General features: G+C 37.9%; 1 protein-coding gene across 2 annotated transcripts in view; it reads right to left on the bottom strand.

The window, feature by feature from the left end:
• The window catches only part of PIBF1 (progesterone immunomodulatory binding factor 1), a 202,674-nt gene that overhangs the window by 32,978 nt on the left and 148,879 nt on the right, over positions 1 to 20,817 (bottom strand). For both annotated transcript variants that reach the window (XM_046028181.1, XM_046028182.1), the window contains exon 15: positions 2,861 to 2,991. In XM_046028181.1, the coding sequence (XP_045884137.1) occupies positions 2,861 to 2,991 (131 nt within the window). The remainder of the gene's footprint in view (positions 1 to 2,860; positions 2,992 to 20,817) is intronic.

Here is a 20,817-nt window from a genome sequence, read left to right as displayed (position 1 = left end):
AGTTCCTCATATGGGTAGTGGCTACCATACTGGATAGTGCAGAAGACATGGAGTATTTTTACCATTACAGAAAGTTCTATTGGACAATGGAGGTTTAGAGAGTTTAATGGCCTGGCTCTAACTCAAAACTAAGTACTGAGCTAGATTTAAACCCATGTAACCTATCTATAGAGCCTGTACTCCCTTTTAAAATCTGGTTTTTTTTTTTCATGTTTTTAATTAATTTATTTTTTCAGCGGAACAGTATTCATTGTTTTTGCACAACACCCAGTGCTCCATGCAAAACGTGCCCTCCCTATTACCCACCACTTGTTCCCCCAACCTCCCACCCCTGACCCTTCAAAACCCTCAGGTTGTTTTTCAGAGTCCATAGTCTCTTATGGTTTTTTAAAAACAACTTTATTTGGAATATTTCGAAAGAAGAAGGAAAATATAACAAACCCACAGGTATCTACCCCCTAGCTTTAGCAATGATCAATTCATTAAAGCTCCACTTTAAAGCACTCTTCTATGCTTTTTTTTTTTAATTTCTCTTCCTTAATTATATGAGTTAATGAAAAATTCTCCCTTATTCAGAATAGAACATAGGGAGGCAGTATAACATAATGGTTTAGAGTATAAAGTTAGGAAGCAGATAGATCTGGATTCAAATTTTAACCCTACCACAAAGCTGTACATTCTTAGATAATAAGTTGCTTAATTTCTTTAGGGCTGAAGTTGTTCACCTTAATAGTTTCTTCCTATAGGTATTATTTTTCTCTATATCAAATCTTTTCAACTCTTAAGTCTTAGTAAAATAAATGCTCAAATAAATTTATTTGAAGGTAACTGTGAAAAGTAATTTTATCACAGGACTTTAATGTTCCTGCTCCAAGATTAAAAAAAGTAAAAGGAGATTCTATACAAAATTTCAAATATAATATAGGAAGAAATACATAATACAGGAAGAAAAATTTCTATTTAGGGTTCTTCCCTCAATTTCCTTAAGATAACCAAGTGCCTAGTGAGTGATAAAACATAATTTCTATTGCCCCCAATAGCTACTTACAGAAGAACTGCTTAAGTGATTCACTGAATTATTTTAATTAATTTCTTAATTTGGTTTATTTATTATTTAATAAATTTAACTAATGTAGGTTATATATATTCTAAATCTAATTTTTTTTTTTAAAGATTTTATTTATTTATTTGACAGCGAGAGAGCACAAGTAGACAGAGAGGCAGGCAGAGAGAGAGAGGAAAGCAGGCTTGCTGCTGAGCAGAGAGCCTGATGCGGGACTCGATCCCAGGACCCTGAGATCATGACCTGAGCCGAAGGCAGCGGCTTAACCCACTGAGCCACCCAGGCGCCCTCTAAATCTAATTTTTAACTTTAAAATTAATCCAGGAGTAAATTGTTATTTATATTGACATTTGCAGAAATGTGATTTAAAATGATTTTATCATATCATCCTGAAATTAAAAATTAGGAGTAAAGTTTTGACTCAATTATTTTGGTGGGGTAGAAACAAGAGAAGGTATTATTCTGATTCTTCAGAAAGAACACCCACCCATACATGGTTATATACCTTAGGAAATCTGAATTTAATAACTATAGTCTCCTAATTATTTTCCAGTTCCTTAATTTAACAGTTTCTATTCCCATCTAATTCTCTGCTTCTACATTTATGAATTGGTTAATAATTTATCTAAGTTATTCTAACAATCTTAAAATCCAATAACTGAGCCAACTAATCAACCACCCATGAGTTAAAACATCTTTCTGTATAACATTATTCTTTTACTTCAACTTAAAAAGACTAAAATGATTATGTAGATGAACAGGTAAGGAATTTGAATGACTATAAATGGAACAAGTCTTTTGGGTAAGGGGTCATGTAAGAAAACTATTTCAGTCGAAGGAAGTGAAAGGGATTTATTTACATTTAGGTAATTCATGGGCTACTTCATGTAGAGTCAGGGGAAGAAAAGCCTAAAAAATTGCTTGGCAAAGTCAACGGAATCTAAGCAAATGTGTATATTTTGTCTATTTAAAAAGTCATCTTTTGGGGGGGGGGGTGTGCGCCTGGGTGGCCTAGTTGGTAAGTGTCCAACTCTTGGTTTGGCTAAGGTCATGATCTCAGGGTCCCTGTTCAATGCGGAGTTTGCTTAAGACTCTCTTTCCCCCTCTTTCTCTGTTCCTTCCTCCTGCTTTCTCTCTCTGTCTAAAATAAATAAATAAATCTTAAAAAATAAAAATAAATGTCTCTGTAGAGAGGACTCAGGAATTTTTACTTCCTACAAAGTTCCCTGAATGATCCTGATGTATCTTCCCTCTGCACCTACCCCATCTAATGTGCACTCTCTATCTCTCTCTAATATAGAAATCTTTAAAAAAAAAAAAAGTCATTTTTGGGGTGCCTGGATGGCTCAGTCAATTAAGTGTCTGACTCTTAAACTCAGCTCAGATCTTGATTTCAGGGTCATGAATTTGAGCCCTGTGATGGGCTCCACACTGGGCATGGACCCTACTGAAAAAAGAAAAAGTTCATTTTGACTCCACAAATGTATCTGGTTATATTTATCTTCTTCCTTTGGTCAAGAATTCTAGGGAAACAAGGACAGAATAGCTGCTTATATCCGAGGGTTGGTGGAGTGCTTTGTTAGTAAGCGCAGCATTGTTATTTCCAGGCTAAGACTTCTGATCATAAGGTGGAATGTGAATAACTAATGTGACCCAGTTTCTCTAAGATAAATTACATTTAAGACCATGTTCACTATTTACATGTTTTCTTCACAATTTATAAACTTAATTTATGGATAGCAGTATTATGCTTACATTGCCTTTATTATTCAAATAAAAGATTTATAGACGATTTACCTGACATCCTTCTCAAGTTGTGTAATACACTCCTTCAGGGAATCAATCTTAGAATCTCTCTGACGCACTGATTCAATGAGGTATCTGTACGGCTGTTGAGTCTGGTTTAACAGAGAATTGGCCCTGTTAAGCTAAAGAAAAACAGATTTCATGAAAATCTAAAAAATTTTCAAGAAACTAAGGTTATCCAAAATGCTGTAGTATAGACACAGTACGCCAAAACTCCCTTACATGAATTACTCAAAAAAGTGTTTCCTATGTAACTTTGAAGGTTTTAAAACTTATTAATCTTATTAATCAATATAACTATGATAATAACAAGTAATACATTAATAGGAAAGAAAAATTTTAAATAAAATATGAATTGTTACCAATTATAGGGATGGGTCACCTCAATGTTTTTTGCCATTTGTTGGTGTGAGAAGATATGTAACATAAAATTTATCTCTTTTAATAAATATTCTTTAGCTAAAATAAAAATCTTTTATTTGAGCTTTCTTTATTCAAAATAACATAATGACATTATAATTTAGCATTTTTCTCATGTCTTCATATTTCCTTCCATCTTTATTTATAAAATTAATGAACTGTAGCTAAGTCATTATATATAATGAAGTTTCTAAGAAATTATAGTTAAAATATAAATAATAAAAAATTTAGCATTTTAACCATTTTAGTGTACACCTTCAGTGGCATTAAGTATATTCACAATGTTGTGTAACCATCACTAGTATCTATTTCTGGAATATTTTTATCAGTTGCAACAAAAGTATCCATTAAATAAAAACATGCTCCGCACCCCCTTCTACTCTACTCTCTGTCTCTATGAGTTTGCTTATTCTAGATATATAAGGGGAATCATATAATATTTGTCATTTTGTCTGCTTATTTCATTAATGTAATGCTTTCAAGATTCATCCATGCTGTACCAAGTATCAGAATTTCGTTCCTTTCTATGGTTAAATAATATTCCATTGTGTGTTTTTTCACCTGTTGATGAATATTTGGGTTGTTTTCACTTTTTGGCTATTGTAACTAATGTTGCTACAAATAGTGGTGTATAAATAAATATTTTGAGTTCCCACTTTCAATTCCTTTGGAGTTCTACTCAAGAATGCAATGAAACTGCCAGGTTCTATGGTAATTATATATTTTTTTCTATATTTTACTTTTTGAGGAACTGGCAACTGTTTTCCACAGAGGCTGCCTCATTTTACATTCCTATTAACAATGCACTTGGTTCTACTTTCTCCACATCCTCACCAAACTGTTATTTCATGTGTCTATTGGCTGTTGTATATCTTATTTGGAGAAATATTTATTCAAGTCTTTCACCTATATTTTAATTAGGTTGTCTGCTTTTTTGTTGTTGAGTTGTAGTAGTTCTTTTATGTTCTGGATTTTCCTTATTTGACATATGATTTGCAAATATCTTTTCCATTCTGCGGGTCTTTTGATCACAAAACTCTTTAATTTTCATGAAGTGCAACTTTCCTAGTTTTTCTTTTGTTGCCTGTAATTTTGGTGGCTTTTTTTTTTAAGCTCTTACTCATTAATTTGAGAGAAGAGAGAGCATGAGCAGTGGAGAAGGACAGAGGGTGAGGAAGCAGCAGACTCCCTGCTGAGCAGGGAGCCTGATGTGAGACCTGATCCCAGAGCTTTGGGATCATGACCTAAGTGGAAGGCATAAGTTCAACGGACTGATCCACCCAGGTGCCCCTTTTGATGTCATTTTTAAGAAACAATTACGAAACCCAAGATCATGACTTCCTCCTGTGTTTTCTTGAGTTTTAATTCTTAGCTCTGAAATTTAGGTCTTTGATCCACTTGGAATTAATTTTTGTATATAGTAAAGGTATGGGTTCAATTTCAATGTCTTACATGTAGATATCCAGTTTTATCATTTCTTGAAAAGACTGTCTTTTTTCCCACTGAACGGCCTTGGCAATCTTGTTGAAAAACCACTGACCATATACATGAAGGTTTATTTCTAGACTCTATTCTATTCCATTAGTCGTATCTATCTATTTTTATGCTAGTACAACCCTGTTTTGACTACTGAAGTTTTGTAGTAAATTTTAGAATCTGGAAGTGTGAGTCCTCCAACTTCATTTTTCCTTTTCAAGATTGTTTTAGCCATTCAGTGTCCCTTGAAGTTGTATATGAATTTTTGGATGGGTTTTTTCTATTTTTGCAAAAAATGTTGTTAGGATGCTATTAGGGACTGCATGGAATCTGTAAATTGTTTTGGGTGGTATTGTCATCTAAGTCTTCTAATCTGTGAATGTGGGATGTCTTCCATTTATTGGGTCTTTTTCTTTTTTTTTAAAGATTTTATTTATTTATTTGACAGAGAGATCACAAGTAGGCAGAGAGGCAGGCAGAGAGAGAGGGGGGGAAGGAGGCTCCCTGCTGAGCAGAGAGCCTGATGTGGGGCTCTATCCCAGGACCCTGAGATCATGACCTGAGCGAAGGCAGAGGCTTAACCCACTGAGCCACCCAGGGCCCCCCCCATTTATTAGGTCTTTTTAAATTTAAATTTCTTCAGGAATGTTTTGTAGTTTTCAGTGTACAAATCTTTCTCCTGTTTGATTAAATTTATTCCTAAGCATTTTTCTCTTTTGGATGCTGTTATAAATGGAACTGTCTTCTTAATTTCTTTTTGGATTGCTTATTGCTAGTGTATTATATATAACTTTATATTATGCCTTTTCACTTTATCTTATATAATTATTCTCCCAAGCTCTCAGAGTACCTTAATATATGATTTTAGAGGTGACAAAACTGTCTAGGAAGCCAAGGTCCCATAATTATATTGCTTATAGTAATAAACATTTAGGATGTTACCCATTTTTGACTAGTTTAATATTGCAACAGACTTAAAAATTAATTTTTTTCTTAAAGTTTTCTTTGTGAAATTTTTTCAGACATAAGTTGCACCAAGGTTAAGGACTATGTAATGCTCTCAATATATAAGTAAGACCAAAATTCTTTCTCTAAGGATTTTATTTATTTTTTAAAGATTTTATTTATTTGTTTAACAGAGAGAGAGAGAGCACATTAGCAGGGGAGAAGGGCAGAGGGAGAGGGAGAAGCAGGCTCCCTGATGAGCAGGAAGCCTGATGTGGGGCTCGATCCCAGGACCCTGGGATCATGACCTGAACCTCAGACAGACACTTAACGTACTGAGTCACCCAGGCACCCCCGCCCCTTAAGGATTTTATTAACTTCTATACCCAATCAACCTTATTTTTTTTTATTGTGTTTGCTCTTTTCTTAAGCAAATATAAAATGTAGGTCAGTATAGGACTAAACACAGCACTGTCAGTATCCATAAGCCCATACTTTGGTACCGAATGAGTTCTCAGAAAAAGTATTCTGAAGTTTGATATGTGAAAACTGAATAATCTCTATAAAAGTGGTGGATATCTATTTTAAAACTGGGCGGTAGGGAAGGGAGTATTTTACTACACAGAACAAAAATACTACAAAATTCCTACTTTATGACCTTAACAGTTCTTTGACAATAAAATTCTAGCCTTTTATATGTTTAAATATTTTTTTCTTCTTTCCTTCATAGTCACTAACAAGTTCAATGGAGGCTAAAGATTTGCTCTTTTTTTCTGGGACAAGAAATGATTTCTATTTTTTTTTTCCTAAAGTGAATTACATTTACGATATATATATATATATATAATATATATATCTTAATATATATATAATATATATCTTAATAATTTTATTTATATATATGTATATATATATATATAATTATTAAGATCTACACATAGAACTTATTTTGTTACTGCAATTATTTGGTGTTCTACTCACATAAAAGAAATGAATGATTAGCAGCCTAGAAGCTGAAGGTGTAGAGAACAGTAGGAAGGGTATAGTGGAAGGTACAGTGGAAGGCAGAAAGAATCATTGTTAAAATCATCAGCCATGAGATATAGGTGGGCAAGGAAGAAAGAGAATCCAAAAGGTGATCGACCAGCTAGCTTTAAAGAATATCTGCTTGCTGATTGAGGACTACATTTTAAGTTACTCAAATGATTCAACTAAATTATATTAGAACACTTCCTTTTGGTTACATTAGCCCAGGAAAAAAATTCCTCAAAGAAAAGGAAATGAACAGTGAAAGAAAAGATGACTTCATTTTTTGGACATGATTCATTACAGCAAAAGCAAAGCCATAAAGAAAAAAAATACCATGAATATTCTGTATAGTTTGGGTTTTAGTGTCTTTTTTCCTTGCTTTGGTAATCATTCTTTTAAATCTATTACAATGTCACCAGAATCTTATTACTTACTCTACTAAGTTACTTTATGAACATTCAAATATGCAGCTGGACAAAAATAAAACTAAGTTCTACTTACCTGTATAACCAGTTTCACTAGTCAATTAAATCAAACAATTGCTTTGACTTTGTTTTCACGGAACTGACCTTAACTGAATAAACTGAACTGACAAGTTGCTTTGTGTTTCAAAGTGCAGAATAGTCGGGGGGGGGGGGGGGGGGGGGGGTGTTAAGGTGGGGAGAGCCGAAGTGGGCTGGTGTTGGTTGGGGTACAACGTCAGGGAAGCACTAACAGCATTTACAAATTGTAGTTAGCTGTAGTCTAGAAGGAGCTATGCTTGAAACTTACCAGATCTAAATTCAACTGCATAAAAAGTGTAACAGCAATCATTAGTCTTAATTATTTTAGTTCCATTTTTATCCTCACAGCAATTACATATGTTAGGTTTTAGTATTATAAACAAAATTAGGGGCCCTGAAAGCCTTACTTTCAAAAGGTATCTCTAATACACAACCTACAAACTCCTCCCTCTCTGGATAATAAGGGCTTCCTATAGTAACACCAGTCTTATGAACCTATTTCTTTATAAACCTGCAAGATTTTAAATCCCAAAATTTATTTTTTAATTTTTTAGGGAAAATACATGTCTGTCAATGAAAAGTAATGCTAATACCGATTTTTGAAATAATTGTAATTTGACAGAATTTAATTCCTTCAGTACGGTTTAAAAAAGTCTTTCTGTAACTATAATACTTAGTATTCAAAAAGTTACACAATCACTCCCTTTGCCTATTGTTAGTAATCTTTTCCTTATAGGAAAGCCTTAGTAATTAGTGACTCAAGAATCATATACGTAATACATGACTCAGGAGTAAACCCATGACACTACATTTTACAGAATTGTTATCCTTTGTTTCAATAAATTGTACATATGATTCAGAGAAATGCAACACCTGACTAAAACATAATTACATATTTTGATTCAAATTTTAACTTACTCTTGGATGATAATCTAAAATGATATATTTTCTCTTAAAATTAAAAAATATATATACAGGTGACCATATTTCGTTGTGATTTTCCTAAATGTGTGGTTTTTTTTTCTTGTGGAGGTTAGTTTTAAAGAAACTCCTAGAAATGGAGCTTTCTTGCTAGAGACAAAAATGCATTTTGTTGAATAGATAACATTGAATTAGTTTCTGTGGATAAAATATATACAAGTGATACTTTTTAGTACTGTTCGTAGTTTTTTTTTTAAGAGTTCGTTTGTTTATTTGACAGAGAGTAAGCAAAAGAGAGAGCAAGCATACAGGCAAGGGGAGCAGCAGGCAGAGGGAGAGGGAGAAGCAGGCTCCCCGCTGAACAGGGAGCCCCAGGTGGGACTTGATCCCAGGACCCTGGGTCCATGACCTGAGCGGAAGGCAGATGCTTAATGACTGAACCACGCAGGCAGCGCTGGTGGTGGTTTTTGCGAAGAAAATTCCACATACCATTATCTAATCTTTTTGATTGTGCCACGGAATGTAAAATGCCTATTTGAGGTCCAATATGGAGCAACACTTTGGTACTAATTCTCTGTGTTCTCAATCTGTAGGAGTTGTTCTCACATCTAGTTAAATCATCAGATCACTGGGGAAAATGTTAAAAACTAGTGATTTCTGGGCCCCACCCTAGTCCCAATGAATCAAAATGTCTCAGGGCTAGTCTTAGTTTCTGGTAATCAGTCAAATTTGGAAAGGACAGCTGTTGCAATCTTGGACATGCTGCAGGACACTCCATCCAACTATTTTAGCAGACTTAACACTACACATAAATCATCTCATCTCCTGAATTTACCATCCTTCCTGTTAAAACCACTTTCTTATCCTGTGTCTCACATGGTGAATAATATCATCATCTTTAAGAGGAGTGATATTTAAGTGATACAAATCAACCAATTAAGATGCCAGCTTTGCACTGGACGAGGTTCCTGGAGAAACTCTGTGGTCCAAGGTATTTCTTTGTTGGTGGATGGTGAGGAGATCCAGGGGCTTTCAGGAGAGGCACAAGGACAGACAGGAATGATATGCAGAGGCTTAGGACAATATCTGTGTACAGTGTTCTTGCAAATATTTTATTTATTTATTTTTTTAGGTTTTATTTATTTATTTGAGAGAGAGAGAGCAAGCATATGCTTGGGCAAGTGGCTGGGGAGAAGATGGGTTGGGAAAGAGATAAGTAGACTCTGCACTGAGTGTGGAACTTGATGCAGGGCTCGATCCCAGGACCCCAAGATCATGACCTGACACCAAGAGCTGGATGCTCAACCAACTAAGCCACCCAGGCACCCTCAAATATTTTCTTGTTTTAATAACCAACAGCAAGGGCATGCTAACTGATCACCAGCCCTGCTCTGATCCTGAGATTATCAAAGTATGGTGATAAGGTGATATTAACAAGATAAAAGGAGAAATAATAGATAATAAGAGGAAATTCTTGTGTAGAATGTTAAATATTTCAGAGTAAGTAGCATGGTTGTGACGGACTATTTACTCATAAGTCACAGAGTACACAAGACTGTAGTGTATTATTTTTTTCAAAGTGTGGCCATGCATCACTTTTATTAGAGTCACAAGAAGAGCTAGTTAAAAATGCGGATTCATGAGTTTCATTCCAGACCTACTTCATCACAATCTCTGAGGGTAGGATCTAGAAACCTACATATAAAACAAGAATCTTTGGTGGTCCTTATAGTCACTACTGTTTGAGAATCCCTAGTGACATGTAAGAACAGCGCAAAGCGGCAGATACACGAGAGACACCTACATATCAGCATTGTAAGATGAAGACATCTGAGAAAGAATGGTGTCGTCATTCAAAGAGAAAACAGAATTTCTAGATTATCTATAAAATCTATGTCATGCCACAGATCAGGAGACCGAGAAGAGAATCCTGACAATTCAGAAGTCAATGGTGATCACTGAGGATAGATGACATTGGTGATCACCAAAGAGATGATCAGGGAGGATAGCAGAAGGAATTAGGTACAAAGAGAGGGGTTAACTTTAGAAAGTTATTGATGTCCACCCACACACAGACACACCCACACACAGTCTCTCTCATTTTTTTTGAAGAGGGACCAAAAAGGGCGGGGAGGGGGCAGGGAAGAGTAAGTGAAGATACTAAAGAATCCTTGGGTGAAAGAGATTAAAGGAAAAGAAATTTAGATGACCTAGCTTCATCTGAAGCTACAGATGATAGCAGATGATGGAACTGATGGTTTTGAGGAGTGAAAGTGACCTGCAGTGGGGATAATGGGAAATAGGACAGATGCAGAGAAATAAAAACAACGGGCCGCAGGAATGAGGGCCTGGTTGAAGTTCAACAACATGAATTTGTAATGCTTTCAAGCAGCAAAAGTAACAGGTTTCCACAAGAAATTTCCAGCACATGACCACAAAACCAAAGAATTTTCTCTCCCTCTCTCCTTCCTTCCATTAAGCATTTATAGGGTAACTATCAGATTGTAAGGTAATACATGAAAGGTAGGGAACGTCAAGAAAAGCCTGATGGATGAATTTAGCGATCAAGCAATCTGGGGTGCTGGTGAATGTTGTGATTCGATGGTTGATAAGGCTGGGGAGGAAGAAAAGTGAAGCCAAGAGGGGTTTGACAGATTGGAAAATACGAAGTGTTTATGAATGTGGAACACACAATGAGTGCAAATAAAGCACAGATTTAGTGGGAATGAAAGGACTGGGAGAGCTGGAAGGACAGGAGATTAGAGTCAGAGAATGGAATTTTCAAGTTCAAGTGTTTTAAATTTCTTGCCCCTGAGAAATTCATTTTATTTTTATTTTTATTTTTTTTTAAAGATTTTATTTATTTATTTGACAGAGAGAGATCACAAGTAGGCAGAGAGGTAGGCAGAGAGGCAGGCAGAGAGAGAGGAGGAAGCAGGCTCCCTGCAGAGAGCCCGATGCGGGGCTCGATCCCAGGACCCTGAGATCATGACCTGAGCCGAAGGCAGCGGCTTAATCCACTGAGCCACCCAGGCGCCCCGAGAAATTCATTTTAATGTGGCTCAATTGTATAACAATCCTTACAGCAGTGGGGAGGGTGTTGCTGTGAATTATAATAGCTCTTAAAAAAAAAAGTGTAGTCATTCATGAGTTATCAAGGCAAACCAGTAAGGTAACAAGTTTAAACAGTTTGTTTGATGTGTAAATAGGATACAATTTATAGATAAATCACTGTTTTCCCTTGCTTTGGTGGTGGCCGGCATTTGGTACGTGTACACACACACACACTCTCTCTCTCTCTCTCTCTGAACCTATAAAATGTAGGCTTACAGAATAAATTCTAGTATATTGTCTTGAATCCATGTAATTGAGTTTTTCCCATAATGAACCATAACAAAGACTTCTTGGCTTAAGCACTTGGCAAGGTTAGACACAGAGCTGTTAGAAAAATGAAAGTGAGTGTTTTGACCATAAACATTTTGGTCACTCATATGGTAGATAAATATATGCTCTTCACTAAAATAAAAAAGTTAAACTTTATAGGATTCCACATCAGAACCTCAAAAACTAAGAGACAGAATGGCAATAATTAGCCTCTTCACAGTAAGGTCTTCTTCACCATACTTTCAATTTAATTTTCCCTCACATCCAGTTACAGGGTATCTTGAGCAGCCACAAAATACGCGAGAACACTATCTTCCCAAGGGGGGAAGCGCCACATGAAATACACAGACGCACAGAGAAAATGAAGTCGACCCCAAATTTTTCAACATTACAAAAAAGCAAGTTGTTACCTATTTCAAAAAGTTAACTTCTCACTAGACCAAGTTACTTGCCGGGGGGTATTTTCCTGCTCCCAACAAAACAGCAGCACGGACGGCCAAACTGTACCCGTGGCAAAAGGTGGCCACAGTTACCTTCAGAGAAAAGGAGCCACTGACATCATCTCCCTCCTTTTCCTTTTCATCTATTTCTTCTCCGTGGTATTCAGATTTCATTCCCTTTCTCGTCTTGGTTTTTAAGACTCTATTACAGCAATTTTAGGTGTGCAGCAAAACTGACTGGAAACACAAGGAGATCCCATATACTCCCAGCTTCCCCAGCCCACAACCTCCCCCAGCGTCAGCGTTTGTGGCAACGATGAACCTACACGGACACCTCGTTGTCACCCAGAGTCCAGCGTTTACACGGTGGACTCTTGGTGTCCACTCTTGGTGCTGTACATTCTCTGCGTTTGGACAAATGGATAAGGACACGTGTCCACTGTTACAATATCACAAGCAAAAGTTTACCCTAAAAGCCCCTTTGCTCTATCTACTCATCCCTCCCTCCCTCCTAGCCCCAGCAACTGGTGATCTTCCTATGTCTCCACAGTTCTGCCTTTTCCAGAACATCATATAGCTAGAGTCATACAATATGTAGCCTTTTCAGATTGTCATTGCCTGTTTTTAAAAGCTATTTTTTCACCTTCTGCTTTTTCTGTTTTTTTTTCCTACCAAATATAAAACATATTATTTTTTAAAATAAATAATTAATTAATTGCTTTTGCGCATGCGCACAAGCAGGAGGGGCAGAGGGAAAGAGAGAACCCCAAGACAACTCCCTGCTGAGGGCAGAGTTCGACACAGGGATTGATCTCATAACCCTGAGATCATGACCCGAGCCAAATGCTTAACTGACCTCGCCACCCAGGCGCCCCAAACATACTCTGTTTTATTTTATTTTATTATTTTTTTTTTAATTTTTTTTTTCCCTATTTATTTTTTCAGCGTAACAGTATTCATTCTTTTTGCACAACACCCAGTGCTCCATGCAAAACGTGCCCTCCCCATCACCCACCACCTGTTCCCCCAACCTCCCACCCCTGACCCTTCAAAACCCTCAGGTTGTTTTTCAGAGTCCATAGTCTCTTATGGTTCGCCTCCCCTCCCCAATGTCCATAGCCCGCTCCCCCTCTCCCAATCCCACCTCCCCCCAGCAACCCCCAGTTTGTTTTGTGAGATTAAGAGTCATTTATGGTTTGTCTCCCTCCCAATCTCATCTTGTTTCATTTATTCTTCTCCTATCCCCCTACCCCCCCATGTTGCTTCTCCATGTCCTCATATCAGGGAGATCATATGATAGTTGTCTTTCTCCGATTGACTTATTTCACTAAGCATGATACGCTCTAGTTCCATCCACGTCGTTGCAAATGGCAAGATTTCATTTCTTTTGATGGCTGCATAGTATTCCATTGTGTATATATACCACATCTTCTTGATCCATTCATCTGTTGATGGACATCTAGGTTCTTTCCATAGTCTGGCTATTGTAGACATTGCTGCTATAAACATTCGGGTACACGTGCCCCTTCGGATCACTATGTTTGTATCTTTAGGGTAAATACCCAGTAGTGCAATTGCTGGGTCATAGGGTAGTTCTATTTTCAACATTCTGAGGAACCTCCATGCTGTTTTCCAGAGTGGTTGGACCAGCTTGCATTCCCACCAACAGTGGAGGAGGGTTCCCCTTTCTCCACATCCTCTCCAGCATCTGTCATTTCCTGACTTGTTAATTTTAGCCATTCTGACTGGTGTGAGGTGATATCTCATTGTGGTTTTGATTTGTATTTCCCTGATGCCGAGTGACGTGGAGCACTTTTTCATGTGTCTGTTGGCCATCTGGAGGTCTTCTTTGCAGAAATGTCTGTTCATGTCCTCTGCCCATTTCTTGATTGGATTGTTTGTTCTTTGGGTGTTGAGTTTGCTAAGTTCCTTATAGATTTTGGATACTAGCCCTTTATCTGATATGTCGTTTGCAAATATCTTCTCCCATTCTGTCAGCTGTCTTTTGGTTTTGTTAACTGTTTCCTTTGCTGTGCAAAAGCTTTTGATCTTGATGAAATCCCAATAGTTCATTTTCGCCCTTGCTTCCCTTGCCTTTGCCGTTGTTCCTAGGAAGATGTTGCTGCGGCTGAGGTCGAAGAGGTTGCTGCCTGCGTTCTCCTCAAGGATTTTGATGGATTCCTTTCTCACATTGAGGTCCTTCATCCATTTGGAGTCTATTTTCGTGTGTGGTGTAAGGAAGTGGTCCAATTTCATTTTTCTGCATGTGGCTGTCCAATTTTCCCAGCACCATTTATTGAAGAGGCTGTCTTTTTTCCATTGGACATTCTTTCCTGCTTTGTCGAAGATTAGTTGACCATAGAGTTGAGGGTCGATTTCTGGGCTCTCTATTCTGTTCCACTGGTCTATGTGTCTGTTTTTGTGCCAGTACCATGCTGTCTTGATGATGACAGCTTTGTAATAGAGCTTGAAGTCCGGAATTGTGATGCCACCAACTTTGGCTTTGTTCTTCAATATTCCTTTGGCTATTCGAGGTCTTTTCTGGTTCCATATAAATTTTAGGATTATTTGTCCCATTTCTTTGAAAAAAATGGATGGTATTTTGATAGGGATTGCATTAAATGTGTAGATTGCTTTAGGTAGCATAGACATTTTCACAATATTTATTCTTCCAATCCAGGAGCATGGAACATTTTTCCATTTTTTTGTGTCTTCCTCAATTTCTTTCATGAGTACTTTATAATTTTCTGTGTATAGATTCTTAGTCTCTTTGGTTAGGTTTATTCCTAGGTATCTTATAGTTTTGGGTACAATTGTGAATGGGATTGACTCCTTAATTTCTCTTTCTTCAGTCTTGTTGTTGGTGTACAGAAATGCAACTGATTTCTGTGCATTGATTTTATATCCTGACACTTTACTGAATTCCTGTACAAGTTCTAGCAGTTTTGGAGTGGAGTCTTTTGGGTTTTCCACATATAGTATCATATCATCTGCGAAGAGTGATAGTTTGACTTCTTCTTTACCAATTTGGATGCCTTTAATTTCTTTTTGTTGTCTGATTGCTGAGGCTAGGACTTCTAATACTATGTTGAATAGCAGTGGTGATAATGGACATCCCTGCCGTGTTCCTGACCTTAATGGAAAAGCTTTCAGTTTTTCTCCATTGAGAATGATATTTGCGGTGGGTTTTTCATAGATGGCTTTGATAATATTGAGGTATGTGCCCTCTATCCCTACACTTTGAAGAGTTTTGATCAGGAAGGGATGCTGTACTTTGTCAAATGCTTTTTCAGCATCTATTGAGAGTATCATATGGTTCTTGTTCTTTCTTTTATTAATGTGTTCTATCACATTGATTGATTGGCGGATGTTGAACCAACCCTGCAGCCCTGGAATAAATCCCACTTGATCGTGGTGAATAATCCTTTTAATGTACTGTTGAATCCTATTGGCTAGTATTTTGGCGAGAATTTTTGCGTCTGTGTTCATCAAGGATATTGGTCTGTAGTTCTCTTTTTTGGTGGGATCCTTGTCTGGTTTTGGGATCAAGGTGATGCTGGCCTCATAGAATGAGTTTGGAAGTTTTCCTTCCATTTCTATTTTTTGGAATAGTTTCAGGAGAATAGGAATGAGTTCTTCTTTAAATGTTTGGTAGAATTCCCCTGGGAAGCCGTCTGGCCCTGGGCTTTTGTTTGTTTGGAGATTTTTGATGACTGTTTCAATCTCCTTACTGGTTATGGGCCTGTTCAGGTTTTCTATTTCTTCCTGGTTCAGTTGTGGTAGTTTATATGTCTCTAGGAATGCATCCATTTCTTCCAGATTGGCCAATTTGTTGGCGTAGAGTTGCTCATAGTATGTTCTTATAATTGTCTGTATTTCTTTGGTGTTAGTTGTGATCTCTCCTCTTTCATTCATGATTTTATTGATTTGGGTCCTTTCTCTTTTCTTTTTGATGAGTCTGGCCAGGGGTTTATCAATCCTATTGATTCTTTCAAAGAACCAGCTCCTAGTTTCATTGATTTTTTTAATTGTTTTTTTGGTTTCTATTTCATTGATTTCTGCTCTGATCTTTATGATTTCTCTTCTCCTGCTGGGTTTAGGGTTTCTTTCTTGTTCTTTCTCCAGCTCCTTTACGCGTAGGGTTAGGTTGTGTACTTGAGACCTTTCTTGTTTCTTGAGAAAGGCTTGTACCGCTATATATTTTCCTCTCAGGACTGCCTTTGCTGTGTCCCACAGATTTTGAACTGTTGTGCTTTCATTATCATTTGTTTCCATGAATTTTTTCAATTCTTCTTTAATTTCCTGGTTGACCCATTCATTCTTTAGAAGGATGCTGTTTAGTCTCCATGTATTTGGGTTCTTTCCAGCTTTCGTCTTGTGATTGAGTTCTAGCTTCAGAGCATTGTGGTCTGAAAATATGCAGGGAATAATCCTAATCTTTTGATACCGGTTGAGACCTGATTTGTGACCCAGGATGTGATCTATTCTGGAGAAGGTTCCATGTGCACTAGAGAAGAATGTGTATTCTGTTGCTTTGGGATGAAATGTTCTGAATATATCTGTGATGTCCATCTGGTCCAGTGTGTCATTTAAGGCCTTTATTTCCTTGTTGATCTTTTGCTTGGATGATCTGTCCATTTCAGTGAGGGGAGTGTTAAAGTCCCCTACTATTATTGTATTATTATTGATGTGTTTCTTTGATTTTGTTATTAATTGGTTGATATAGTTGGCTGCTCCCACGTTAGGGGCATAGATATTTAAAATTGTTAGATCTTCTTGTTGGACAGACCCTTTGAGTAGGATATAGTGTCCTTCCTCATCTCTTATTATAGTCTTTGGCTTAAAATCTAATTGATCTGATATAAGGATTGCCACCCCAGCTTTCTTCTGATGCCCATTAGCATGGTAAATTGTTTTCCACCCCCTCACTTTAAATCTGGAGGTGTCTTCGCGTCTAAAATGAGTTTCTTGTAGGCAACATACTGATGGGTTTTGTTTTTTTATCCATTCTGATACCCTGTGTCTTTTGATTGGGGCATTTAGCCCATTAACATTCAGGGTAACTATTGAGAGATATGAATTTAGTGCCATTAGTAGCCTGTAAGGGGACTGTTACTGTATATTGTCTCTGTACCTTTCTGATCTACTACTTTTAGGCTCTCTCTTTGCTTAGAGGACCCCTTTCAATATTTCCTGGAGAGCTGGTTTGGTGTTTGCAAATTCTTTCAGTTTTTGTTTGTCCTGGAAGCTTTTGATCTCTCCTTCTATTTTCAATGATAGCCTAGCTGGATAGAGTATTCTTGGCTGCATGTTTTTCTCGTTGAGTGCTCTGAATATATCATGCCAGCTCTTTCTGGCCTGCCAGGTCTCTGTGGATAAGTCTGCCGCCAATCTAATATTTTTACCATTGTATGTTACTGATTTCTTTTCTCGGGCTGCTTTCAGGATTTTCTCTTTGTCACTAAGACTTGTAAATTTTACTATTAGGTGACGGGGTGTGGACCTATTCTTGTTGACTTTGAGGGGGGTTCTCTGCATCTCCTGGATTTTAATGCTTGTTCCCTTTGCCATATTAGGGAAATTCTCTCCAATGATTCTCTCCAATAGACCCTCTGCTCCCCTCTCTGTTTCTTCTTCTTCTGGAATCCCAATTATTCTAATGTTGTTTCGTCTTATGGTGTCACTTATCTCTCGAATTCTCCCCTCATGGTCCAGTAGCTGTTTGTCCCTCTTTTGCTCGGCTTCCTTATTCTCTGTCATTTGGTCTTCTATATCACTAATTCTTTCTTCTGCCTCATTGATCCTAGCAGTGAGAGCCTCCATTTTTGATTGCACCTCATTAATAGCTTTTTTGATTTCAACTTGGTTAGACTTTAGTTCTTTAATTTCTCCAGAAAGGGCTTTAATATCTCCAGAGAGGGTTTCTCTAATATCTTCCATGCCTTTTTCGAGCCCGGCTAGAATGTTCAGAATCGTCATTCTGAACTCTTGATCTGACATAGTACCAATGTCTGTGTTGATTAGGTCCCTAGCCTTCGGTACTGTCTCTTGTTCTTTTGTTTGTGGTGATTTTTTCCGCCTTGTCATTTTGTCCAGATAAGAGGATATGAAGGAGCAAATAAACTACTAATAGGGTGGCAAAGACCCCGGAAAAATGCGCTGTAACCAAATCAGAAGAGACCCCAAATTGTGGGGGGGGGGGGAAGGGGATAAAAAACAGGTTCTGAAAAAAAAAAAGAAAAAAAAAAAAAAAAGAAAAAAATTTAAAAAATAAAACAAATAAAAAATATAAAAAAGAAAGAAAAAATATATATATTTAGATGAACTAGTCAAAAAACGTTAAAAAAGAAAAGGGTAAAAGTTTTTAAAAAAATTTAGCAGAAGAAGAAAAAAGAAAAAAGAAAAAAAATTGAAAAAAGAAAAAAAAATAAAAAATTGAAAAAAGAAAAAAAAATTGAAGTAGCCGCAAGACTAAAGAATCATGGGAAGAAAGCCATGAGTTCCGTGCTTTGCTTTCTCCTCCTCTGGAATTGCTCTGCTGTCTTAGGAATTGAATCTGCTTTCTCCTTGATAGATGAACTTCGTCCTGGCTGGATATTTTGTTGATCTTCTGGGGGAGGGGCCTGTTGTAGTGACTCTCAAGTGTCTTTGCCCGAGGCGGGATTGCACCGCCCTTACCGGCGGCTGGACTAAGTAATCGGCTCGGGTTCGCTTTTGGGAGCTTCTGTTCCCTGAACGCTTTCCGTAGAGTTCCGGAGGACGGGAATGAAAATGGCGGCCTCCCAGTCTCCGGCCCGGAGGAGCCGAGAGCCTGGGGCCCCACTCCTCAGTGCGCCCCCAGAGGACAGCACCCAATCACTCCCGTATCCCCAGCCTCTAGCCGCGCTCCGAGCTCACCCAGCCCGCGACCAGTTCAAGGTAACCCCGAGCTGAGAGTTCAGTCCTCGGCTCTGTCTTTGCAGCCGGTTTCTCCGTTCTAATACCTGCGAGCTCTCCGACACTCTGACACCCCCGATCCTTCTGTGACCTTGCGGGGCCTGGGGCCACGCTGGCCCCGCGTGGGCTTCACCCCGGTTTAGCCCCTGGAGCAATGTCCCTCAGTGGAACAGACTTTTAAAAGTCCTGATTTTGTGCTCCGTTCCTCCGCCGCTTGCCGGGAGCCGGCCCCTCCCCCCGCGGTCTATCTTCCCGTCGTTTTAGATTCACTTCTCCGCCAGTCCTACCTTTCAGAAAGTGGTTGATTTTCTGTTTCTAGAGTTGCTGTTCTTCTTCTCTTCACTCTCCCGTTGGATTTGTAGGTGTTTGCTATGTTTAGATAAGCTATCGAGCTGATCTCCTGTTACCTGATGTAGTCTCAGGCTGCTACTTCTCCGCCATCTTGACTCCTCCCCCACATACTCTGTTTTAAAAACTAAAAGTAATCTGCTCATTTGGTTGGAAAATATTTCGATGCAAATTATTTGGAACTTAAATAATTTACAACTGAGAACACTGAGGCACAGAGAGGTTAAACAACTTATCCAAGTTTACGCAGCAAGTAATTACCAGAAATGGCATGTTAGCCCAGTGAGTCTGGCTCCAGAATCATGTGCTTAATAGCCAATATTCATTACCGCCTCTCAGTAACAGAAAAGAAAGTAACAATATGTAAGACTAGCACAAACTGTAAAGAGCTAAGAATTCCTCTCCCCTCACAATAATCAATGTGTACTAAAGGCATGGGTGTGCATGACAACACACAAACACTAAAGAAACGGGACCAGTTATCTACACAGAAAAATGCTTCATGGCTCTTCTTCTGTATTAAAGCTATCTAACTGTATCTACTGAGGTGCCGTGTTCCTGTGGGACTTAGGGTTCTACAGCCCTTCCCTTGCTGCTCTGGTTACTTTCAAAGGAGATTTAAGAATGATGGTGCTCACTCTGCACCTTCTGTGGGCCTATTTGGCTGGGAATTACAGGCACTGATAATTGGTTGTTATCCTTTGCCCTGCTTTGCTTCTTTCTTAAAACTTATCAAGTTCTAATTAAGTATATATTTTACTCAAAACAAACAAACAAAGAAACAACTCCCCCCCCCCAATTAGAATATAAACTCCAAAGGGTAGGAATTTATGGCTGTTTTATTCAATGATTATCCCAAAAACCTAGAACCAACACCTGACACACTGGTCTGAATAAATACTGACTGAAACACTGAATTTCATATCAGTACTACCTAACACTTCACAAAGTTCATTTCCTTAATGTACTTTATTCCTTATGCTGAGTTAAATGACACAGTATGGACTAGAACTAAAATTTTATAAACTGTTCTTACCTTTCTTTCTGTGTAAAGAGCCAATAAGGAAATAAAATTTATTTGGGAAAAGGGACATTGTTTCTACAATGGGAAATCTTGCTGTTAACTGGAGTTCCTCAAGAATATGTCCATGTAATTAAGTGATAAAAATGTTAATACAGAAATATGAAATTCAATGAAGTTCAAAGAAACTCAATAGAGTTCAAAACAAGATTTCCTTAAAAACAGGAATCACTACAGGGGCACCTGGGTGGCTCAGTCAGTTAAGCGACTGCCTCTTAATTTTAGCTCACATCATGACCTCAGGGTCCTGAGAATGATCTCTGCATTGGGTTCCATGCTCAGCCTGGAATCTGCTTGAGATTCTCTCATTCCGTCTCCCGTTGCCCCTCCCGCTCCTTGTGCAGGCTCTCTCAAATAAGTAAATAAATGGGAACTAAAACAAAAAGGAATCACTATAGAACGAGAGGGATTTTTGTGAAGATGAGGCCTAAACACTTTCTATAGATAAAGAAGAAAATAGTAGGG

Source organism: Meles meles, chromosome 14 (assembly GCF_922984935.1).
Source record: "Meles meles chromosome 14, mMelMel3.1 paternal haplotype, whole genome shotgun sequence".
In the NCBI taxonomy this organism is placed as follows: domain Eukaryota; kingdom Metazoa; phylum Chordata; class Mammalia; order Carnivora; family Mustelidae; genus Meles; species Meles meles.
This window is presented reverse-complemented; position numbering and strand designations above follow the sequence as displayed.